General features: G+C 40.3%; 1 protein-coding gene across 3 annotated transcripts in view; it reads right to left on the reverse strand.

Moving 5' to 3' along the window:
* The window catches only part of kif13a (kinesin family member 13A), a 363,930-nt gene extending 346,820 nt beyond the window's left edge, over positions 1 to 17,110 (reverse strand). For all 3 annotated transcript variants that reach the window (XM_041183792.1, XM_041183793.1, XM_041183791.1), the window contains exons 1-2: positions 16,543 to 17,110; positions 16,286 to 16,382 (exon numbers count right to left, since the gene is read on the reverse strand). In XM_041183792.1, the coding sequence (XP_041039726.1) occupies positions 16,286 to 16,382; positions 16,543 to 16,597 (152 nt within the window). In that variant the 5' untranslated portion in view covers positions 16,598 to 17,110. The remainder of the gene's footprint in view (positions 1 to 16,285; positions 16,383 to 16,542) is intronic.
* Positions 17,111 to 17,825: the final 715 nt, after the last annotated feature.

The raw sequence follows: 17,825 nt of genomic DNA on the forward strand, positions 1-17,825 counted from the left end.
GTCACGGATGGACTATTTAGGAGAGTGATTTTTCACTTTTTTCCAAATTCTGAAGCAAAAAAAAACCAAACTTTCCCTCATTTTCAGTATTTTGTTTCCAAAGGACATTTAAGTGGAAATTAGGCAATAGCACATCTGTTTCAAAAATGAAAGAGCAGATAAAGATCAATTACCTAAAAATCAACAAAAGAAAGCTTCCAAAGTTGATGCCAAAGGAATGTTAACATAATAAAATGCTCAACGCCTTCATTACAACTAGAATTAAATACGCAATTTAAAACTAAACCAAAACTAGACCTTCACATAGAGTGAACACCAAGGATACAAGGACAAACAACTGTTTTTCTCAAAATGCGTCCTTGGTGAGCCTCAACTAGTTCAAAGATTCAGATTTTGAGATAAATCACACATTGTGCAACCTGTGCCAGTGCCCAGCTTTTTAAGTGAGGTTATGGAAATAGTGACATGGTGAAAAATATTACAGCACTTGTGTGAATCACTGATAGGCAAACTCGCCATAATATTTTCCTTCAGAAGGTCCAAGATTTTTCTCACTTTGATGAACTTCAGTTCAACACAAGAGAATTTATATGACAGGTTGCTTTTAATCTGTTCATTTTACTAATCAATGTTGAGGCTGCCATCTCAGTGGTATATTAATATACAAAAAAGGGATAAAAATATTTCATTTTGTAATTTACTTCAGTTGATTTGGGGAGCAAATATTTTACATTGAAACACAACCACAGCTACGGGAAACAACCAATACAAGTGCAAACACTAGTGGGGTTGAGTCAACAACAAAAAAATTGAAAAACAAACACATGCTTTTCCAGGTCAATAATAAAACAATGTTCATTATTAGGAAACTTCAGGCTGATCAACAAAAACAGGAATAAAGCGTTTAAATATTGCTGAAAAAAAGAGACATGTCGAAGCTTTTCATCTTCGACTCTTCAGGACACTTTGCAAGAATAACAATATAGGGGAAAATAACAATTTATACTATATGTGAAAAGAGTGCTGATTGCTTGTCAAGTTGACTCTGATTGGTAGAGGCATTGCCATGGACAATGCACCATGATGATGAATGACAGTTAACTGCCAAGCATTGTTTGAAATTTAAACTTGGCAGTTTGACCCTGATTGGTCAAGCCTTTGCCCTGAGGAATGAGTCAGCGAATGGCTGTTACTTACATTGTTTAGCTGAAAAAGGCACAATGTGTGTACATGTTTTTTCTGTCTGCAAATAACAGGGCCCTGTGTACTAATGTATGTAACTTCTAGTACACACTGCAAATGAACTCCCCTTCTTTGACATACTAGTTGAGAAATCTGCCAGGGGGTTCTGTACTACGGTCTACCACAAGCCTACCTTCACTGGTCAATATACGCATTGGGATTCTTACAGTTCCACACGCTATAAGATTGGTCTTATTGGCAACTTTGTGAATAGCCCCGAGCCATTTGCTCACCATGCAAGCTTTACGCTATAATAGGATGCATCAAAGACATCCTGCAGGACAATGGCTACCCTGATCAGATCATTTTGCGCTGTATATCACACAAACTCATGAACGAGACTAAGGCCATCACTTTCGGCCCTGTAAAGTGCCCAGTCTACCTCAGATTACCCTGGAAGGGCAAGGCATCTCAAAAATTTGAGCAACAGGTGAAGCTAGCTATTTCACACCATTGCTATGTAACAGCAACAGTAGTGCTTTTCGCCACTAACAGGATGCTGCCATCAAGCCAAAAAGACATTCTGCCCATCACACTAATGAGCAATGTAGTATATGAATTTCAATACCAGTGTGATTCTAGGTATGTAGGCTGTACTTCCCAAAGACTGGCAGATCATATCAAATAGCGAGTCACAACAGACAAGGTACAGACCGTACCCACCTAGCTCATGTTTGCAAAACTCAAAACAGCGTCCAATATTAGATGCGATTCTGCAATTGGATATTTGCTAAATAATCCTCAGTGTGCTAAGAATTATGCTGACAACCAATTTAAGATTGTCAGTCAGGCTTGCAGTGTGGCACATTTACATGTGCTGGAAGCTACATATATTAATAAACAGGGCCCGGTTCTTTGCAGACAGAAAAAACACATACACACATCAAACCTGTTTCAGCTAAACAAAATAAATGACAGCTATTCGCTGACTCAGTCCTCAGGGCAATGCCTTGACCAATCAGGGTCAAACTGCCAGGTTTAAATTTCAAACAATGTTTGGCAGTTAACTAGCATTCACCATCACTGATGTATTCTCCATGGCAACGGCTCTACCAGGATCCACTTGCCAACCAACCAGCACTCTCTTTACATATATATACATTGCATACTTCCCCCTATATTGCTTTCTTGCAAAGTGTCCTGATAAGTGCAAACCGAAAAGTTTCAACATGTCTCTTTTTTCAGCAATACTCAAGTTCTGTACCACCAAACAACTAAAGTGTTTAAAGTAAATAAACAAATACTTTTACAATTTCACATACAATTGTTTTGTCATAGAGTACAATACAAATACTCCAATGTTTTTAAACCAGATTTTCTTGATGCATTTAGCCTCCAATCTAGTACCAGTGTTATTTGCTCCACCTAATGCAATGTCCAATCATAACCCCAATATTTATCAGCAATAAAATGTCTATATCTGAAATTAGGGATATCTGAGTTTTCATTTTACTTAAACTTTGCTTTCATGGGCATTTTTTTCAAAATACCAACAGCAAGAGATTGGATCCATTCACTGGCAATCCAGATTTACACTGCTAAAACTAGTTCCCTTAGCCTGGTGTTGAAGTAATATTTTTGTGATCTGCGACTCTTCTGTAAGAATAGAAAGCTACTTTCAGTAACATAAATGCAAGGAGTCTGCTCCAATGCTGTTCATCTGCAAAACAAATTAAACAAGCCCAACAGAAAAGAACAAATGACCTGCAATAATCAAACAATAATTACAAATCCCCAGCTGTGCCTCAATAGGTTGTGGGAGTGCAACAGGACAGGAAATACCTTACTTAAAGCTTTCTGCTGTTAGTGCTACTTCCCATCCCTAAAGATAAATTCCAAAACAAGTGTAAAATCCAATAAAATACAGAAAGATCCAAGCCCAAAATAGTGCAGCTCTGGTGTGATACATATTGTGGTCTTTCCTATTTGATACATAAATCACGTTATCTTCTCTCTGTGAAAGTTTGTAACATCAAGATAGAGTTCACCTGTAACTGAAAGTAAAATGTACAGACAGCTGGTTAAAAAGTTCCACAAGCAAATAGATGCCAAGAATGTAGCTAATAGAGTACATTAATTCCTCAAATATCTTGTGAAGACAAATTTGTTTATTATTTACTTAAAAGTTCCTTCCAAAACTGTATTGCTTATTAAACCCAGTTTTCTTATGATAAATATTATTCTAATGAGGTAAAAAGAAACATCTACTTGATGCTTACACCTGATTCTTTTGACCCAATCCAATTAAAAAAACAAAAATCATAAGGCCCATTCATCTTTCAACAGACAGAATAACTTTTTCAAGCACATATGCTCCAAAAGTTTTGTAACAGCACTTTTAAAATCCCATTCATGATTGACTTAGCCACTATCCAAAACAATTACTAATACCAACTGATTAGAACAGGTGATTCCCTATGCACATGAAAATGCTGAATAGCACTTTTAGTAGTTTAAATACTAATCAGTAGACATCTGATCAGCTGCTCAAACTCCCTTCCCCGACTATGTAGCTTAGAGTTAGATCCCTTTATTTCTACACTCTATTTCATCCCAAGACAGTAAGCACGGTGCTGCTCTCAGCAGTTACTGACACTTAAAAACAGATGAGAACATCAGATGAGCAGGTGATTAACAGTTTTTTAGTTGTGTTTGAAATACTCAGCAGTACTAAGCAACAATAGTTGTCTGTTCACAACAATGAAATTCTTGCCTAACCAATATTGTACTAATCAGAATTATGAACAATCCACAAAGTTCACACATTTTCACAAGTTCAGGTTGAGAATTATAACTGCTTGATTACAACAAGCAATGATCACCACAAGTGGATTTCACTGTGCACTCGCAAGCTCAAACTCTTCCCCAAACACATTAAATTAGAATGATTATACCACTTTCACAATGCGCTGTACTTATGGAAGCTCTAATAAATGTGTGGATTATGCATAAAGCCTGGAAAACAACCTGAAATTCAAAAAAAGAGAGTAGGATAAGCATCAAAATGTTTAAGGCAGCTCTACCATCTGTAGGAAAATGTATCAAAGCATTTAACAGCATTCTAGTAAACGTTCAACCAAAAGAATGTGAAGTGCCAAGATGAATTGTCAGCATAGAACTGGAAGCAACAACACACATTTTACAAATGTATGGCAGCTCTTGGTTTACAAAATTGAGATACCCAGTTAATGAGTTTGAAAAGGCCAGTGTATATAATACACATGGTTTATAAAGAAGATTAAGGCCAATAAATTTATAATTGGAATAAAAAAAACTGGTTTAGCAATAAAAATTATGAGCTGATAAATGGAAATAGGCCTGAGTAAACAAGCATCAATAGAAAATAAAACATATTATTCTAGCTCTATCCTGACAGAAGAGTTGCAGATCACAAAAATATTACTTCAACACCAGGCCATGGGAACCAGTTTTAGCAGTATAAATCTGGATTTCCAGTGAATGGATGCCAATCTCTTGCTGTTGGTATTTTGAATAAAAATGTCCATGAAAACAAAGTTTAAGTAAAATGAAAACCCAAATATTCTAGCTGTTCCCTTCAGTGATTCTGAATCTGGGATCCACAGATTATATTGGACTCCTAAAGTCTTTACAGCGGGTCTGCAAAGTAACATCACTATGAGCCAGGAGGCAGGGGCAGAGTACAGACACCACACTTGGAGGAGAGTGCACAACAATTGACAGACTCGGCAGTGAGGAGCATGCACGCCCATTTCACTAATGTCTGTAAGTAAATGCCCCTGTTTTATTACAACACTTTTTACATGCAGCTCTTCCATAATATTGGATTATATGTCACAAAACTACACCCCTTTATTTTTGAAAATATGATTTTTCAATTTTTAACTGACTGGAAATTTTGCAATTTGAACTGAAACAGAGCAAACTGCTTAAAAATGCAAGGGCACATTCCAAGTTGAAGGTCAGAAACAAACAAGTCATCCTCAGAGATAAAAACAAAAAACTGCAGATGCTGGAAATCCAAAACAAAAACAGAAATACCTGGAAAAACTCAGCAGGTTTACAGCATCGGCGGAGAAGAGCAAAGTTGACATTTCAAGTCCTCATGACCCTTCAACAGAACTAAGTAGAAATAGGAAAGGGGTGAAATATAAGCTGGTTTAAGGGGGGAGGGGGAAAGAAGTGGAGTTGGAGGAAATGGCGGAGATGATCCTTTGAATGCGAAGGCTGGTGGGTAGATAAGTGAGGACAAGGGGGACCCTATCATGTTTCTGGGAGGAAGGAGAAGGCGTGAGGGCGGATGCGCGGGAGATGGGCCGGACACAGTTGAGGGCCCTGTCAACTACCGTGGGTGGAGTACCTCAGTTAAGGAAGAAGGAGGACATGTCAGAGGAACTGTTTTTGAAGGTAGCATCATCAGAACAGATGCGACAGAGGCAAAGGAACCGAGAGAATGGGATGGAGTCCTTACAGGAAGCAGGATGTGAGGAGCTGTAGTCGAGGTAAGCCCACCAGCCTCCGCATTCAAAGGATCATCCTCCGCCATTTCCACCAACTCCAGCATGATGCCACCACCAAACACATCTTCCCTTCACACCCCCGGCGGCATTCTGTAGGGATCATTCCCTCCGTGACACCCTGGTCCACTCCTCCATCACCCCCTACTCCTCAACCCCCACCTATGGCACCTCCCCATGCCCACACAAAAGATGCAACACCTGCCCCTTCACTTCCTCTCTCCTCACCATCCAAGGGCCCAAACACTCCTTTCAAGTGAAGCAGCCTTTCACTTGCATTTCCCCCAACTTAGTCTACTGTATTCGTTGCTCCCAATGCAGTTTCCTCTACATTGGAGAGACCAAACGCAGACTGGGTGACCGCTTTGCAGTACACCTTCGGTCTGTCCGCAAGCATCACCCAGACCTCCCTGTCGCTTGCCATTTTAACACTCCATCCCGCTCTCTTGCCCACATGTCTGTCCTTGGCTTGCTGCATTGTTCCAGTGAAGCTCAACGCAAACTGGAGGAACAGCACCTCATCTTCCGACTAGGCACTTTACAGCCTTCCGGACTGAATATTGAGTTCAACAACTTTAGATCTTGAACTACCTCCTCCATCCCCACCCACTTTCTGTTTCTTCCCCCTCCCTTTTGTTTTTTTTCAATAATTTATATAGATTTTTCTTTTCCTACCTATTTCCATTATTTTTAAATGTATTCCACCCATAGTTTATTTTACCCACCCCCACTAGAGCTACCTTGCTTGTCCTGCTCTCCACTCTTAATTAACACATTCGTTTAAATAATATCACCACCTTCAACACCCCTTTGTTCTTTTGTCTGTGACATCTTTTGGTTATCTGCTCTATCACTGCTTGCTTGTCCCAACAACACCTCCCCCTTCTTTCCCCCCCCCACCGCTTAAACCAGCTTATATTTCACCCCTTTCCTATTTCTACTTAGTTCTGTTGAAGGGTCATGAGGACTCGAAACGTCAACTTTGCTCTTCTCCGCCGATGCTGCCAGACCTGCTGAGTTTTTCCAGGTATTTCTGTTTTTGTTTAAGTCATCCTCAGAGCAGTGTGAATAGAGAGGATTTCCTATAACCCAGGCATCCATCAAAAATTGTAACTGTCTAAGGAAGACATTAAAAATGCAAAGTACTGGATATTGAAAAAATGGCTGTCACAGCCACTTGAGAGAGTGACTGCAGGTGACACAAGCAGTGTTGTTGCAAGTCTTTAGCAGAGGAAGCAGGCTGAAGGCTGCTCTGTCTCCTTTGGTCATCTGATTCGAGAAGCCAACACTACCAGAAACCTACAAGTGAGCAGAGATCTTGTAATAACTGCCACATCTGACGGCATCCAAGAAACCAGCAAACCTAAATCAACTGCAACATTTAAAAACTATGCCTTAAGGACAATCAAAGGACACTTAACCATATATTCTTTTACCTTTTATTGTTTGAATTCTAACTCACCTTGTGTGTGTGTGTGTGTGTGTGTGTGTGTGTGTGTCTGAATGATTGCACAAGGGCAGGTTTGTTGACGTCACATTATTTTTGTCCAGTTTAGCGGTTAATAAACTTGCTCTCTCTTTGACTCAAGAAAACCTTCTTTGATTGTCTTTTTATTGCTCGCAGTTTAAATGGTTAAAAGCATTCTGATTCGAAAAAGGCACATCCTCGTGAAAAAAGAAACTTGAATTTTTGCTGTGATCAACCAAGGAGGTTGAATAGAGGGGAGATAGTCACCCCTTCTCACCTGGTCATAACAAGTATTTTAAATGAGGAGGGTCCATGATTACTGATCCATTTGAAAAGGGTCCTTCAAACCAAAAGGTTTTGAAACCCATTGCCTTATCAGACAGTGGGAGTGCATCAGAACGCAAAATATTCAGCTTTAAACTTACTGGCTTTAGGATTGTTTATTCCATGTAATTTACTCTGAGGTAGTACACAATGAATGTAAAGTGAAGTTGATGTCCAAAATTATGTGGGGCTTTCATGGAACAGAAAGGCAGAAACTGTTTCTATTGGTCAGAGGCTTGGTATCCAGATGACACAGATTTAAGGTAAGTAGAAAACAAACAATATTTAGTGGAGAGAGGATGACAATTTCTTTTTAAATTCAGTGAGGTACAGTGATCTGGAATCATAGTCTGAAGGGGTGGTGGAAGCATATTCAATAATAATTTTCAAATTTGATAAAAAGAAAAGATTTGCACGGGTACTGGGTAAGAACAGGAGAGTGGGACTAAATGGAAGCTCTTTTGAAGAGCTGGCACAAGTATAGTAAGCTGAATGGCTTCCTTCTTTGCTAATTGATTCTATGTTTCTTTGAAAGAGTAGGGAGACAGTGACCAACAGCAGTCTCCATAAATGTTCCTGTTGTTTCACAATATATGTGAAACAGCACTTCATAATAGTAGCGATTTATCAATGTCATTTGCCAGGTGACCAATAGAAGAGTGATAGCATTCAAAGAAATATGAACCAAGTAGATATGGTTAGGAATGATAAGGACTTTCAAATGTTGATAAATGCACCGTTTTACACATTAAAACAGCAAAATGTATAAGCATTTTGAAGGAATAGTACTTAGGATCAAATTCTAAATTGAAAGCAAGTGATCTGGTAGTCACTGAAAGTGTCCAGTAAATACTGAATAATCTCAGGCATTGGAGTTGAGACAAAACAAGTTACTTTAGATTTATATAAATTATTGGTAAAGATGCCTATTATTATGTACCTTTGTTTGGCACTCCAACTTCCAAATGACACTGATGTACTAGACAGACTTATAATAGGAGCAGAATACTTCCAACAATTAAAAAAATCTAAGAGAGCTGAACTTGCTGCTCTCAAAGGAAATTAGACTGACAGAAGACAGATGCAGTCTTTTACAACATTTGTATTTTGTTTAAGGAACAAAATTTGGTTGCAAGGATATTATTAGAATTTGTCTTGAAAATTAAGAATTGCAGTACAAGTACAAAACCAAACGGCATCAAGCAATACTTCATTTATAATGTTCTGTACATACAGACATATCATGGAACAAATCTGGTCCCCAGTTGGAATGTTTAATAAAATCTTTAAGGAGCTGAAAGAAAATCTGGTTATAAATACGATTTGGGGGAGTGGCCAGGGAGGGATCTGAATACATTTGAGATTTTTTTAACATCAACGCGCTCTGCCAGAACGGAAGCCAATATTAGTCAGCTGGATGAATGTGACGTGGTGCAAGATTGGATATTTAAACATTCTTTCATGGGATGCAAGAATGTGTTGCCCAGCCCTAATTGCCCTTGAGAAAGTGGCGGTGAGCTTTCTTGAACCATTGCAGTCCACATGGTGCAGGTACACCCACACTGTTGTTAGGAAGGGAGATCCAGGTTTTTCATTCAATGACAGTGAAAAAATGGTGATACAGTTCTAAGTTGGGGTGGTGTGTGGCTTGAAGGGAAACTTGAGGTGGTTACGCTCCTGTGCATCTTCTGCTTTTGTCTTTCTAGGTGGCAGAGCTCGTGGTGCCTTGTAGATGGTGGACATGCTTTAGGGAGTCAGGAGGTGAGTTACTCACCTCAGAATTTCCAGCCTCTGACCTGCTCTTGTAGCCACAATATTTATATGGCCAGTCCAGTTTAGTTTCTGGTCAATGGTAACCCCCAGGATGTTGGTAGTGGGAGATTCAGTGACACAAATGTCATGGGAAGATGGTTAGATTCTCTCATGTCAAAGATGGTCATTGTTTGACATTTGTGTGGTGCGAACGTTACTCGCCACTTATCAGCACAAGTCTGAATCTTGCCGGTCTTGCTGCATGTGGCCATGGAATACTTCAGTAGCTGAGGAATTGCAAATGGTATTGAGTACGGTGCAATCATCAGTGAACATCCTTACTTCTCACCTTATGGATGGATGGAAGGGCATTGATGAAGCAACTGAAGATGGTTAGGCCGAGGACACTACCCTGAGAAACTCCTGTAGTGATGTCCTGGGGTTGAGATAATTGGCCTCCAAAAACCACAATCATCTACTTTTGTGGTAGGTATGACTCCACCCAATGGACAGTATTCCCCCTGATTCCCATTGGCTCCAGTTCTGCTAGGACTTCTTGATGTCATACTTAGTCAAATGCTGCCTTAATGTCAAGGGCATCACTCTCACTTCAGGAAATGAGCACTTCTGTCCAGGTTTGGGCCAAGGCTGAAGTGAGGTCTGCAGCTGAGTGGCCCTGGCAAAACCCAGAGTTTTGGATGAGTTCAAGTTTACAGCAGGTACAAGATACAAAGCCAGGCAAGAGAACACATGAGTAGTCAAGTCTGGAGGTGACAAAAGTATATATGAGGGTTTCAGCTGGCAGACAGAGGGAAGAATGGAGTCAGGGGATGCTACAAAGGAGGACATAGGTAGTCCCATTGATGGAGAGGATCTGAGATTAGAAGCTTAGCTCAGGGTCAAATGGGGTGCCAAGGCTCACCTTAGACTTTGATGGAGGGATGAAGTCAGTCGCTTGAGAACAGAATCATTCGTGTGGTCCAAATACAATGGCCAGGATTTTCCGGCTCCTTCGTAGCAGGACCAGCCACGGGAAATTCGACGTCCTAGCCAAAAGTCCATTAATTTTCAGCAGGACTGGAAAATCCCGCCCACTGGCTTTGATCTTACTAATATTTCACAGAATATTTCTGCTCATCCAATATTGGATGTTGGATAAACAGTATGACAAATCAGACGCCTTAGTGTGGTCAAGAGAGGTGGTAGAGAGGTAGGGATGGGTTGGTCAAGAGAGGTGGTGGTGAGGAAGGGATGGGTTATCAGTGTACATATATGGCGCCTGACATGGTTTCAAATGTCACCATGGGACAACATATATAATGCAAATAGAGATGGTTTAATCTTGTGTGGAGCATACTGTAAAAGTTTACAAATTTTATAGTATGTTCCATATAATGTTTCTCAGTGCCCATCTCGGGCCAGAGTTTGAGCAGAAATCTGATGATCTCTCAGTCCTCAATTTAAAAACCTACTACATAATGGCTCCCAAGTACCTGAAAGTGTCACACTTAGCCAGGCAAAATGGTCTAGAATGCAAGGCCAGTAAGAATTTTAGAGTTTCACTTTGCTTCTTAAAAGGTTGGTTACAAAGAAAATATTTCAGAAACCCCCTTAGAAGATTAAAATAGGTCGGGTAGAGTATTGAAGTGTGGACTGTATATGATGTGAAAGGATGCTTCATGGGCCAAGTAGGTCTTTTCTTATGCTCTTAAGTGCACTCCAAAATTTATTCTCCAAAACAAATTATTCCACTGCACAACATTTGGCAGATTGTTGTAGAGTTCTGCTACATAAAATCCTAAGCCAGTAATCAGCCTTCAGTGCCAAAACATCATGTAGTGTTAGCCATTAGTGATTTAGTTTAATCAGAAAGTGGCTAATTTTTTGTGCAGTCATTTATAGACTTAAGCCTTAGGCTGTCATATTACGTTCACTGGATTTAGCTGAGTTGAAAAGTTCTCTGGTTACTGGGTCTAGTTTTAATGTTCCAGAAGGGCATGGATATCCATGTGTTAATATCCTTTAGAAGACCCAAATGATCCACATCACCTGAACGTAGTTATCCATCACCTGCAATCTCATTCTTGAAATAAGTACAGATTGATGACTGCCCTATATAGACTTGCAACATGCACTCCCTAATCCCACAAAAACAAACTAAATGGAGTGACTTCTATTGTCAATGCCTCTGGCTAGTAAATTGGTGGCATAGTTAATGTGCATCTTAGTGAAGAAACTATAAAAAGGAAAACAGGGCCAGGGAAGAGATGATCATTTTTAAATCCACATACCTGCTTCAAAATGGCCATTTAAGTTGGCAAGTGCAAAGACAGGAAATTCAAACAGTGAGTCAAAGACCTAATTTTCTTTTGTTCTTTAATGGGATGTAGGCGTCACTTGCCAGACCAGCATTTGTTGCCCATCTCTAACTGTCCTTGAAATCAATGGTTCACTAGGCCATTTCAGAGGGCAGTTAAGAATCAACCACATTGCTGTGGATCTGGAGTCACATGTAGGCCCGACCAGGTAAAAATGGCAGATTTCCTTTCCTAAAGGTTCATTAGTGAACCAGATGGGTTTTTAACAACAAATCAATGATAGTTTCATGGTCACCATTATTGACACTAGCTTTCAATTCCAGATTTTTTTAATTAACTGAATTTAAATTCCACAAGCTGCCATGGTGAAATTTGAACCCATGGTCCAACAGCATTAGCCTAATGTCCAGTGACATTACCACCATGCCACTATCTCCCCTAAATGATGACAGAAGGCTTGCAAACAGACAGAACAAAGTTTGAATGCAAAGATTTATTTAAAATATCCCATAAGGGTCAGTGTTTGGATCCCTATAATTTCTGGTGAACATAAATGACATGAATATCAACCAAAACTAACTATAAACAGGTTGAATTTGCAGATGACATAAAATAGCAAAAATGGAGGGTCCAGTAAAAGATTAGCAGACGTATTTAGATTCATATGCACATAGACATGATTAATTAAATTTAACACTGTTAAATGCAATGTCCTATGTGCCCCTATGAATAAAGGGGCAGCAGTGTACAATGAATTAAATTTAATAAGCACAAGGAGACTTAGAGAAGGGACAGGAGGCATGAGTAGACACATCATTTGCAATGTCCAGACAATGTGGTAAAATAATTTAAAACACCGTTTGAAAGCAAGGATGGAAAGCTAGAAAGACAGATTACAAAATGACAGAAGGCTCATTGTTGTTTTATGTTTAATTGTGGTCTGAGCAAACCAGAACATTAGGAACATAGGAAATAGGAGCAGGAATAGGCCATTCAGCTCCTGGAGCCTGCTCCACCATTCAGCTGGATCATGGCTGATATTCTATCTCAATGCACGAAAATAGCATGATCCCCATATCCCTTGGTATCTTTAATATCTAGAAATATATTGATCTCTGTCTTGAATATACTCAATGACTGAACCTCCACAGCCCTCTTTCATTGAGAATTCCAAGGTTCACCACCCTCAGTGAAGAAATTCCTCATCTCAGTCCTAACTGGCCTACCTCATATTCTGAGACTGTGCCCCCTGGTTCTAAACACACCCACACCTCTCTCTCTCTCTCTCTCTCTCTCTCTCCGCCACCCCCCCCCCATCCCCCCAAAATCATCCTGCATTTACCCTGAAGAGCCCTGTAAGAATTTTGCATGCTTCAATGAGATCACCTCTCATTCTTCTGAACTCCATAGAGAATACAGGCTCGGTTTTTTCAATCTCTCCTCAGAGGACAATCCTGCCATCCTAGGAGTCATTCTGGTGAACCTTTGTTGCACTTCCTCTGTGGCAGTATATTCTTCCTTAAGTAAGGAGCCCAAAACTGTATACTATACTCCAGGTGTTGTCTCCCAAGACTTTATAAAATTGCAGCAAGACTTCATTACTCCTCTCCTCAAATACTCTTGCATTAAAGGCCAACTTACTATTTGCCTTCCTAACTGCTTGCTGCACTTGCATGTTAGCTTTCAGTGACTTATGAACAAGGACGCCCATGTCCCTTTGGACATAAATGATGAAAGATTGGAAAATGTTGAAGAAACCCTCTGCACCTCCTTTCCTCTTACCAAAGCAGATAACTTCATATTTTTTCAACATTATGTTCCATTTGCCATGTTTTTGCCCATTCATTTAGTCAGTCTAAATCCCCTTGAAGCCTCTTGGTATCCTGCTCACAACTCATGCTCCCACCTAGTTTTGTGTCATCAGCAATCTTGGAAATATTACATTTGATCCCTGCATCCAAATCATTGATATCATTTGTAAATAGCTGGAACCCCAACCACTGATCTTTGCTGTACTCCACTAGTCACAGTCTACCAGCCTAAGAATGACCCATTTAATTCCTACTCTGCTTTCTGTCTGTAAACACATTCTCAGCTTTGGTTACCATTTCACAAAAAGTGTATTTACATGAGGAACAGTGCAGAAAACAACAAAACAGGTTCCCAAAGTACTGGGATAAGCTATGGAAAAAAGATTAGGGAAGTTGAAACTATGCAGTCTAGACTCCTAAAGACAGTAAATAGATGAGCCATCTGAATTATATAACCATCTATAACAAATATAAAAGCTGAAGGTAAACCTCACCATGAACCAATAAAAACAGAAAATGTTGAAAATGCAGTGTTTAATGTGTATGTTTGGTGGGAAAGCAGGGTACCTTTTAGCAAAACTCAAGTCCATAAAATATAACTGATTTTTCATTAATGCCAAATTGTTCAGTTATATTTTATGGACTTGTGTTTTCTACATTGAACAAAATTGGCATTAATGAAAAATCAGTGTAGAAATAATATTAGGAAAACCTTCTTTACTACAAATTGTGCAATGAAATAATCCATCAAGCAATGTAACAGGAGCAAAAACAGTTGACAGAAAATAAATGACTGCCATGATGATGGAGTCAAGGTACCAGATGGGCCAAATGGCTGTCGTTTCTTATCCTCACTTTGCCTGCATCCTTATGTGCAAAGAAATTCAAGAATGGTCAAAGTAACGTGCTGAAACAGGCACATAGCACTACTGTGTAACTACCAAACAACCGTGGGTGGCCATTTACTTCTCATTTAAAACTTGACCTAGCCATGACCTTGTCTACTATTCAATGTGCATTTGGACATCAATTTCACTTTCCATCCATTGTGTAGTACCTCGAAAAGTAAATCCACTGAATATACAGTACAGAAAACAGGCCGTTCGGCGCAACCATTATGGGGGGAAGTGATCTACAATGCTGTAAGTATAGTGATACAAAAGAATAATTCTTTCTCCTTCAACTGAATTTCAATTAAACGCTTATGAATGATAAAGCAACTGCAATTTAAAGATGTAACTACATAAAGATTCTGCAAACCATTAAAGATGATGAAGCTCGTGTTGATAATTTGCCGTTAATATTGAATTAAAATTTATAATATGGAAAATGTGACGAGCGTTACAAACAGTTCAATCAATGAGCGACGCGAACTAGACAAACACCAGACTTCCAGTCCAGTTGGTACACAAGATCTTGGTCCAAACCCTTAATTAAATCCACGCATTGTGTGCTATCCCGTATATTGTAAATAAGGCGAAATACAGATGCTCAGATTTGCGACAGTCAAATGCCTTCTACATGTCTCCAAAACGCCTGCAGCGTAAGAATCCTTTCGACCGAAAACGATGGAATAACCTGAATCAAAATCTGTCCAGCTGAGTGTACGCCCTAAACACAAAAGATCAGGTACAAAAAAAACTCGCTCCCTCGAAAGAAAACAAATAAGTCAGAATAACACGGAATGAGACGGTCAGTAAGCTATGGGCAGAAAACCACACCTGCTTTTCAAATGGTTCTATTTTAGTGACTGGGATTCGACTGGTGGGAGGGAGAGTTAGAACTGCGGTTGGTAATCGGTTAGCTGCCTGTCTTCCCTGTACAAGCCAATTGAAAAGCGGGTGACTGAATCTGATGGCTTGCACAAGTCAATAATCTTTATTCAAAAAAGAAATGAATCCTTAAACAGACCAGTGACAAAATTTGCGACCCAAGATGTTTTTTTAAAAAAAATAAAGGACAACATCGCGCCAGAAGTGTGCAGCCGAACTGTATACAGTACAGTAAAGCTTCAGTTGGGGAATGTTACAAGAGTTTCAATTTAGGGAGAGACAGACTGCAGAGCGGATCCAGAAGCATGGCATAGAGCCCAGTCCCTGCTGTCATCTAGATTTCCGAAAACCTTAACACTACCGCACTTCAAAATTAAGTACAAATCGAGGCGCTCCGTTTAGATAACAGAAACAAGGAAAAATAAAGTACATCAAAAAAAAACAAGCGAGTTTGAGTGAACTAAGAAATATCACACAGCCCTAGTTACCATTCAGTCTTTGCAAGCATCTATTTCACCAGTATCACATTTATTAAGAACGCCACTTGTCAACTCGATAACTTTTTTTAAAAACGTATAACTGGATCCTCCTCCCCCCATTTCACTTTCAATTTCTATGGTCTGTTGCATTGGAATTTTTTGGGCGTGTGCCAACATTATCTTTCCTTCTTTTAAAAAATATTGGGAGACCGCCGATCCGATTGTAACATATACATTACACGTGTGCCTTTTAAATAGGTGTTTTTTTTTTAAAAAAATGCATCTGCTTTATATGAAGATCCCCGATGCCCGCCGTTGAAGCTGGCCAGCGGACTTTCTAATCTAAGCACCGTACCAACCAGAAGTGGCTGCTGGCGCCGTTTGTGGTCTCGACCGTAAGAGACGCTTTCCCCTCCTCCCTCCCTTTCTTTAATGGGAACAACAGATTTTTGTTATGCAGAGTCCTAATTTAAAACCATGCTCAGGGCTTTGATTCTTATGACGGTGCAATGAGAGAGAAATCAGTGAGAAAAAAACTATTTGCATTGCAGTTTTTTTTGTGTGGAGGGTAGGGGGTGGAAGAGTGGGAATGGGCTCTGTCTCAGTGAAGCCGCGGCTGTTACCTGTTGTCTGCCTTGGACGTGTTGGGACAAGGCGGCGGATGAAGGACAGTCTGATTTTCTTCCATCTCCACTACGCACTTGGTGTTGAGTTCCATCTCTGTAGAGCATTAGTCACAATGTTACCAAACAGCCCACAACTCCAGTGTATCCATCTCTTCCCCCCACCCCCATAACAATGTTGCTTTTTTTAAAAAGTGGACAAATTCTTAAAACATTCCCTGTAACTAAGCTGGTGATTTGATCTGAATTTTGCTTACCTCGTCGGTTCATTGGCCGGACTCTCACTGCAACTTTCACCTTCGAATCCGACATTTTCACACTTTTATTCCACTTTCCCTCCCCAACGGTCCTATAAACTTCCACTTATTCCTTTCGTTGCTTCGGCTGTTGCAAATCTCTCTTAGGATCTTCGTGGGCACGTGTTGCAAAAAGCCACGGGTCCATTACTTGAGACAAATGAAAAGGGTAGAAGAATTGCTCTTGTTTCGCTTCCTCCACTTTCGATCTCTCTCTTTAACCAAAGATGTTTAACTCCGCTCCCTTCATCACCGCCGCCATGTTACAAGCGTTCAATCAGTCAAGTCAGGGCCCGCGGAGATTCCCGAAAGCTGGAGCAGGCTCAGCTCAGTTCGGCTCCACTTCGCCGGCCTTCAGGCTGCCGCACGGAAACAGCCGAGAACAAGGCAACTCGGCTTTACCAGGCAACAGGTCCACACGGAAACGCCCGAATAGCCTTAGGTCAAACACGGCGATCTGAGGGAAACCAGCCGAGGTCCAATCGTTCGTGACGGACTATCCCACCTCCCGCAGCCACGAAAAGACTTCAATAGATCCATCGGCAAGACAAAAATTTTTTTTGTGATGATGACATCCGTGTAAACACTGATTTAACTGAGTCTTTTGCTCTTTACCGCTAACAATTTAGTTTAAAAAAAGAAAACTGTGCTACACGGCAGATTGGTCAGGATCTGTATAGAGAGAAGACAGGGAATCATTTTCGGTGAGGATATCTCAATCAACAATGAGGGCTCCACACCCGAATGGTTATACTGGAGATCTGCCCAAGGGCAGCTCCTCTGCTCCTTTCTCCACGCATTGCCGTCTTGCGCTTTCCTCTTTAGCTGGAGCCTCCCATTTTCAAATCCCTGTAACAATAAGCAATATGAGTTGGGGAAAAGAAAATACGGGGTGGCTTCTTGTTGCCTTCCACATGTGCACTTAAGAGAAATGTCCTCTTCCCGAAGGATCCTTGCCCTGTAAGCTGCTGTTGTCCCTCGAGGTTCTATCTCTTCCGCCATCACTACTGGAAATTCGCTGTTCTACTGTTGATCATGGCAAGTCAACCTGAACGTGAAACCCTTACTTGGTCCTGGGGCAACCCACAAAAGGGCAGTGACAACCAATTCCTGAGATCTCAAATGGCTAACCTGTCTTCTCACAGCTGCTGCCATTTCCTATAATATCTACAAAGAGACATTGTCATCAGGTTTAAGTGTCATCAGGTGGTGATACAGTGGTATACAGTCAAAAGTCTTCAATT

The sequence above is a fragment of the Carcharodon carcharias genome, chromosome 3 (assembly GCF_017639515.1).
Source record: "Carcharodon carcharias isolate sCarCar2 chromosome 3, sCarCar2.pri, whole genome shotgun sequence".
NCBI classification, from domain to species: Eukaryota; Metazoa; Chordata; class Chondrichthyes; order Lamniformes; family Lamnidae; genus Carcharodon; species Carcharodon carcharias.